The sequence below is a fragment of the Rhagoletis zephyria genome, unplaced genomic scaffold, assembly GCF_001687245.7.
Source record: "Rhagoletis zephyria isolate East Lansing unplaced genomic scaffold, Rhagoletis_zephyria_1.1 Rzeph_scaffold_00695, whole genome shotgun sequence".
NCBI classification, from domain to species: domain Eukaryota; kingdom Metazoa; phylum Arthropoda; class Insecta; order Diptera; family Tephritidae; genus Rhagoletis; species Rhagoletis zephyria.
In genome coordinates, this window is record NW_016157779.1 from 180861 (window position 1) to 188504 (window position 7644).

General features: G+C 39.1%; 2 protein-coding genes across 2 annotated transcripts; both read left to right on the forward strand.

Moving 5' to 3' along the window:
* The first annotated feature begins 223 nt into the window (after positions 1-223).
* Positions 224-484, forward strand: LOC108361077 (formin-like protein 3). Its single transcript, XM_017613604.1, has one exon. It carries the CDS (start codon positions 224-226, stop codon positions 482-484), a length of 261 nt encoding a protein of 86 aa, XP_017469093.1.
* A 2662-nt stretch (positions 485-3146) lies between these two features.
* LOC108361078 (leucine-rich repeat extensin-like protein 3) lies at positions 3147-3461 on the forward strand. Its single transcript, XM_017613605.1, has one exon. The coding sequence runs from the start codon at positions 3147-3149 to the stop codon at positions 3459-3461; it is 315 nt and encodes a 104-aa protein (XP_017469094.1).
* Positions 3462-7644: the final 4183 nt, after the last annotated feature.

Here is a 7644-nt window from a genome sequence, read left to right on the forward strand (position 1 = left end):
ATTGATATCACACATTGCCAGTAGATACAGGTGCCACAATACTAAACATAAATATTAAACCGAAATGTGACTAACTACAACACGCATTCATCATCGACCTAAAACGCAGTATTACTTTGGACAGCAGCTAATTAAGTCGCAGCATTAGAACGCAGGCCATTCAATTAAGTCAAAATACTGCAACAATTTGTTAAGTGTTAGCAGTAAAATATTGATCAGGTTGATGGCACCACCTCCACCACCACCACATGGACCACCATCGCCAGGTCCTCCACGTCGACCACTGATTAAGGTGGAACTCATTCCACCATGGCGTCGACGACACCACCATCACCATCACCCACCGCCACCACCGCCCAATCAACCAGTCGTGGTAGTTGTGCCACCAGCACAACCTCCGCCACCACCATATGGAAGTGGTTACTACCCACCACCACCAGGACCGCCACCGCCGGGACACTATCACAATCCACCGCGTTATTGAAGATGTGATAAGGATATGAGGATCAGTTCTTCGGAATTTATTTAGTGTTTAAGTGGGTTTATTTTCCAGGAAATTAAGCGTGATTCATCTTTTTCAGGTGTTTAGTAACTTTTAAGTAATAAATTTTCAATAAATTTAAGGCACTTTTTTTTATATCTGATAATTGTATGGCTTCATTTTTGGTAACAAAAATAAATTATTTCGCATGATATCAGTGTTATCGGTGATAGCGTTGTCTATTTTCATAAAACCATTGGAATATTTTAATACCCAGCGCACTAGAGCTTAGAAGGAGGAAACAAAAAGATGTTTTGTAATTTACTTTCACAGCAAATTTGGTTTGTTTTCGTCTGCAGGTAGGGAAACAAGACTTCTGGGCCTAAAGAGGAATATGTGGAGGGCCCGTTCTAATACCGCGACTTGAAATTTCACTGCTCCTTATTAAACCAGTTGGAGCCTCTGATCTCTTGCTCTGGAAGGTACTGGACATTTACGGAGACGCTGTCCCATCCTCCACATTTTATTTGCCGCGTCTACAAAACGGTATTCCGAGCCGTTCTGCCTGTTACTGTTAAGGTAAAGGCTTCTTAGAATAACGATGGTTTTCTTAACGAATACAAACTTTGAGACATTATTAAATCCCACGAATGCTATGGTTGGCCTAGATCTTCAACAGGTCGTGCTTTGCATCCACCTTTCATTTGATAGATCATAGCTTGAACCAATGTGTTCTCATGGAACAATCTGCTTGGTCGTGCCCTTCTTGCAAGTTTTCCGTCACACAGTTTCCCACTATACGTCTTCATTTAAAAATTGTGCTAGACTGGCGCCAATATGTATCTGAAAGAGATGACTTAATGTAATTCAAAATTCTAATTGTCACTGAAAATAATAAACATCGGTATCGGTTCCAAGTGTAAGTTATATAAATTCAGAGGCAAACTTTCACCCTATATCTATCTAAAACGAATACAGAGCTATGGAAAAATTCTCATAGAGTTGAGTTATGGGACAACTTTTTTTTACCAATTTCACCTACGCTAGGAACTCACCATACAAATCGACTAAGCCTTAAATTATATTGGTGGATCTCCGCCGACAGAGAAATGAGCTCCTTTTATCCGGCGTTAGGACAAACTTCTTTGTCCTATTTTATGTTTTTCTCTAAAAAAATTTCGTACTGAGGAACAACCACATAGTACCACTTCACCTCTCGGCAGACATTATCAAATCTTCGGGTGTATTTCGCTTCGTAAATTGCAGGCGAACCTTGGCTTTAAATACATTTATTGTTGGATATAGAACAATGCGACGTTAAGATCTATTGGAAAACCAGTGGGCAGACTTGATTTATTGTTTGTCTTTGAATCCGAGAGAATTTTTAGTCATTATTCTAGATGTCTAGATTTCAACGTGTCCGTGGTTAAAAAATAATGACCCAAATATATTTTACGTTTATGCCTCAGAGCAGGACACCGATCCAAAGTGTGCCATGCTATTTCGATGCTGATCCTTAAAAATTAGCACAGCTCCTGCGAGTAAATTCCCAGTTTGGTTGGGCTATTTCAACGTACGATGCTCTGTACAAATTTTCGTTACAAGTCTTATAGATATTCTAGCTGGTCGATCTTTCCAGTAGCGATTTCTGAGAGCTTAATACGTTTGTTTGGCCAGAGTACAGAGTGCCTGCTTTCCTATGCCACAGAAGGTCTCCGGGCCGAAGCTCCTTTCTTTGTCTTTTTTACTTGACTTGATTTCCTTCGAAACCAATGTGTTCCGCAAGCCAGAGAGCCCAAACTTGATTGGTCAGATGCAAGCATCTTAAGGCACTACATTACCAATTTAGATGTTAGCTGATGAAATCTGCGGACATTGGCGGTCATCCAATTAGTCAATGAGCCGTAACTGTACCTAAGTTGTTATCATAGACCTTCGTACAGAAGCTTCAAAAAGTTTCTCCCGTGGAATATTTTTTCGTCGTGACTTATATCGTCACTAGACACGAATAAAGACGCGATCTGAAAAGTTGACCGCGAAAAAAATTCATAAAAAAAACTTCAGCGAAGAATACAAATCTAAACAAATTTTTGTTTAATTTAAACTTGATCCCCTTTTACTGGCGCACAGTGTTGTACCGTACACAACTTCAAACAAAAATATTCATACAAATTCAATATTGATTTTCAATTTGTTTTGTTTTGGCGAAATGCAAAATTCCATTATCTTTATTATTTCCTATCACTAATTCCCAAGCAGTCTTATCAGCAAAAACAAAAGGTTTTAGTGTAGTCTACATACAGCTATTCGTCTCTTTTATCAGGTGCAAAGCCACAAAGCGCAATTGCTTATCTTATCAGCGCACAAGCTGACTCATAAGCAATTCGGCAACCTGATGGCCATATCTGCATTTCACCCATACGCACACACACGCATTCCTCCAAACCAACATTAGTAGTGGTGCATGATTAAGACACCTTACTCTAAGGCTTACAAACTACTTTGGGGTATATGTAAATAATTAATTTGCTGTGCGCGCAGTTTCAACGCAACGCTTCGAGCGGACACATTCGGGCAATTTGTAAAATTCAGCGGTTTACTCTGTGCGCCCAGAAGCCTTTAAAAGGCGTTAATTTTTAAATTTTTTGTTTTAAGTTTTTGTGCAATGCCACCGCCACCACCTTATGCGGATCCATATTACGGTCGCCCTCATCATCACCCTCGTCGTCCAGGTATTGAAATTGATATTTTTCCCGGATGGCGTGGCGCGTACTTTGCTCCACCGCCCCCACCGCCGCCGCCGCCACCACGCACCACTGAGGTCATAGTTGTGACCCCGGGTAATGCTGCCGCCGGTTATGGGACGCCAGCTGCCACTTATATACCGCCGCAAGGACAATATTACAACAACAATTATTATAATAACGGCGCTTACTCATATCCGCAACACTACAATAATCCGCCATATCCCGGCTGGTAGCGGCAGGCTGTTGGAGATCCGAAAAAAATTTCATTAAAATGTAGTTCGGTGGTAAATAAAGTGAAAAATTTAAAGGAATTATAAGAGAGAGCTGTGCTCACTTTAATTCATTTTTAAACTATCTCAGCAAATGTAATGACTATTGTGAATTATTTATTTTTAGTAATAGAAAGTATGTTGTGTGTGTAAGTATATATTTATCTAAAATAGTAAAATTTTACGCAATAAAAAAATTCAACGAGTTTTATTTGTAAGGAATTTTTGATAAAATGCAAGTAAGCACGCACAGTTTCCCAAATATTGGTCTAACTTATTGAAGACAATAAAGTGAGGAAATGCTAATCCAGAACAAATCTCACCATAAAGCCGGGAAATACTAAAACAGTTATTTTTAAATAATTTTTTGTTAGTTTTTTTCCCTGCCGCAATAAAAGTTTATGTGATTTTGGCCGAATTCAAGATACGTTGTTTGCTGACTTGCTGACTATTAGATACACCAAGGAAAGTCAAACCCAGTTCCAATGCAAAGTGGGCCCTCACCTTCGTCCGCTATCATCAGCGGGTAAGGCATCGCTTAATTTCAGCGGCTGGAATATTTCCTCCCGAACAAAATTACGTAGCTAGGGAATCTGGTTTATCTTTATTCCATGCATTAAGTAGGCGTCTCCGGTGCTTGTCGTATGGAACGTGAAAGTACCAGTGCATGTCCGGTACAATTGTTCTCTCACAGGCTGCCATATCAGGTCGAGAGAAGTTTACTACTCAGTTGCTTACTCAATCCGAAGTAGCAGTGAGATTCCTGCGATTTCCCGTCGGATTTCGAAGCAGATATTTTTTGTACCTAAGTAGCCAAAGTCCTATACTTTTTCTAAATTATAGCTGTCAGAAGCGACATGTATGCCTAGCAACGCTAGCACTTGCTGCTTTTTCGTTGAAAGGGAATGCTGCGGTCTGTCCTCATTTACCACTGTAACGAAGTGTTTTGCTATCTTATTCCGAGAAGGTAAAATAAATGGCGCACAGTGGTCTGAGAGTGGCCTAATTTCGAAATGTGTGGAAATATCCAACTAAGTGGTTGATTCGATTCTAAACGTGTGCACTAACAGGTTTTAAGGATTTTTCCCAGAGAAAAACTACCTTAGCAATCATCAAAGGACTCAGGAAGTCGGGAAATACTCCCCATTTTATTGAAATCAATTTGTACCTTACAACCTGAATTTCACTGAAATCGGATAACATTTCCCATTCCCGCCCACTAGTACGGAGGGAGGGGCGTGATTGGTCGCCTTTGTTACAAATCTCGGTGTTTCAATGCAAAAATAGATCTTGCAAGAAAGTTTTGCAATTTTGGAGGAATGCGACTAGTCCTTGCCACATTATGTAGAATCCAGAATTCATATGGCTGTTGGGCGTGGAAGTCGACTGATCTTTCCCATATTTCAGACTTATGTCTTCCTAGGTTCATCTAAGCTACAAAAGGAATTTCATTGAAATCGGATAAACTTTACCATATCCGCCCTCTAGTGTAGTGGGCGTGTCAGTCCGCTAACTTCAACCATCTTTCATATTTATTCATACCTAGGAAAAAGTACTACTCCACGTTACAATGTTCAACAAAATCGGAGCACATTTACTACTTTTTGCCACATTTTATATGAAGCTCTTCCACTTTGCGGTGCATACCTATAAATATATGTACGTTAATCAAAAAAAAAATAAAATAAAAATTTAGCTGTGCGATTCGGTTCTGCAGTCCTTATTCAATATTGGATTAAAGCAATTACAGAATAGTACCTCGCCTTGTCCGAAACATTGTTTTATGTCAAACGGCTCGAAGATATCCTTCACTGATGGTTTATTTGAATTATTATTTCGCGGGAACATACATATGTACAAGCGGCAGAGTAATCGGCAAATATTTGGTGTTTCTTGATCCTTTCTAGGGGTTCTTTTCCAAGATTTGGAGTACCGTGAAGACCTGGTTTATAGTGGAAATTTCAATCGGCAGGTATGCTTTAATCGGAACAGAATGGGAGTCAATTTACAAAGTTGCTAGTACTGTCTATACTTTTTTTTTTAAGATCTTCGACGTCAAGCTTTCCCTTTGCTCAATTAGGAGTATATTTTTGGTCAGAAAGTTCTGCCCTTTGACTTAGCAAGCAAAGCTACCGCTGCGCTTATGTAATTATTAGAACCATTGCCAATTGTTAAAACCACAGGTGCATACATGGTAAGGAGTATTGAGCTATGGGCACATGTACATATATTACTTTGGTAGCCAACCAAATTGCTTGGTTCGCGTGTAAGAGATCCCCGATCACACGGATATTGAATTACTGACAAGACCGCTTTCCGCTACCCGTTGATGGACGGGCATTTAGTAAGCTCAACGAGCGCTAAGCGAGAGCACTTGGCAAACAGTTCTGAGACTTTGAACTCAAAACTCAGTAAATGAAATCCTTGAATTCTTCTTAAGAGTTCTAAATCATGCAGACAACGCATTTTTACCTGATTGTTTAGGTCAAGGGTATTTATAGTTATGCCATGGTAAACAATTTGTTTTTGTCGGTTTAGATAAAGGGGATTTACCAAAGCTTTAATTGAAATTAGCACGATAAAATAGCACTCAAACAAAAAGAAACAGCAAATAATTAGGCTAGGGAATGATATACAGTAGGGTGATCCTTAAAAGTCTATAAATAAAATTGTACACAAAAGTTGAAGGAGTGGAAGTATGGGATAAGGTACACTGCTCTGAATCGGAAATTTGTAGGTGCTTTCAGCTAACGGTCATTATTTTGGAGGCTGAAAGTTTGTAAATATGGATGACGGCAGATATACCTAAGGACATTTATGCAGACAATCAGGCAGCCGTTAAAGCGCTACTTTCTCATATCTTCGATTGGGTCTCACACTAAGGGGTTTAAAGTAACGAAAGAGCTGACTATCAGCGACAGAACCACGATCGTGAGAACTCGACCTGTTCTAAAATCGGAGGGCTTTCCAGCACCCTAAGTTTGGAACACTCATTAATATCTTCGTATACATACATACATATATATATGCATACATATACGCCATTGAAAATAACAACTTAGTCATTTGTTATTCATTTCATGCACCAAAATGCTCTAATCCCCCAAAACCTCTGCGCTGCTAGGCATTTACTGATTCCACGAAGCACCAACTTATTTTGTCTAGATAAAAAAAAAAATTATGATAGATCATTGTAATTAGTAAGTTTCGCCCCTCGGCACTACAACAAAATACACAAATTTGTGTTAAATATTTATAAATTAGAATTTAGATTTCTATCGAACAGTAGTTACCAGCAAGTCGAATGCAACGGACGCTTGCCAGTGAACACTTCGCGTAACTCAATTTGAATACGGCAGGACCTCTCAATAGCAGCAACAACAAAATGTCTTTCTTCCATCATCACCACAATCGTGAAAATGTCGATATAAATATTACAGAGAATATCAACCAACCTGGAGCTGGTGGATATCAACAACCACCTTACCCCCAACAGCAGCCACCTTACCAACAACCTTATGGCCAAGTGTCGGAGACAGTTGAGGTTATAAGGGAAGGTCCTTACGGCAATGTTGAAGTGGATACGATTACGGAGCGCGTGCGACCCGATGGCACAGTGATTGTGGAGGAGGTCAGACGTGAGGGTTACAATTCGGGCTGGTAGAGCCGACTGTGTTTGTGCAAATAAGCGAATAAAATTTTGAAGAAAAGTGAAAGTTGAGATTTATACCTACTAGTATAACTGATTTTGTAAAATATTTATTATGTTTATCGCTCTCATGTAGCTTTTTGTAAATTATAAATGTGCGTGGTAGGAGTCTACTGGGACCCAATGTTGCTGCATTAAAATTAAAAACAAAATTGTGTTGCGAAGAATGAATATAATTTGATTTTAACTTTAATCGAAATCCACTCAAAGCCAATCATTGACGAACAGTTTTAGATGGAACATAAATATTTTAACAATTTTTTGATTATTTGCAAATCGTTGTAAAGACGGACTTGAAGCAACGTTGAAAAATACTTATCTTCGTTTCCAAAATCGATATTTTGCTGTGCTCTATTAAAACAACTTTTTACAAGTCGATTATTTTTTTGGTTAGCTTCTAATCTGGCAAACAGCCAAGTGAGTCTAGAAAAACATTAC

What these genes read in the sequence shown, in the direction of transcription:
- LOC108361077 (XM_017613604.1), top strand. Translation starts at nt 224, where the DNA reads ATGGCACCACCTCCACCACCACCACATGGACCACCATCGCCAGGTCCT.
- LOC108361078 (XM_017613605.1), top strand. Translation starts at nt 3,147, where the DNA reads ATGCCACCGCCACCACCTTATGCGGATCCATATTACGGTCGCCCTCAT.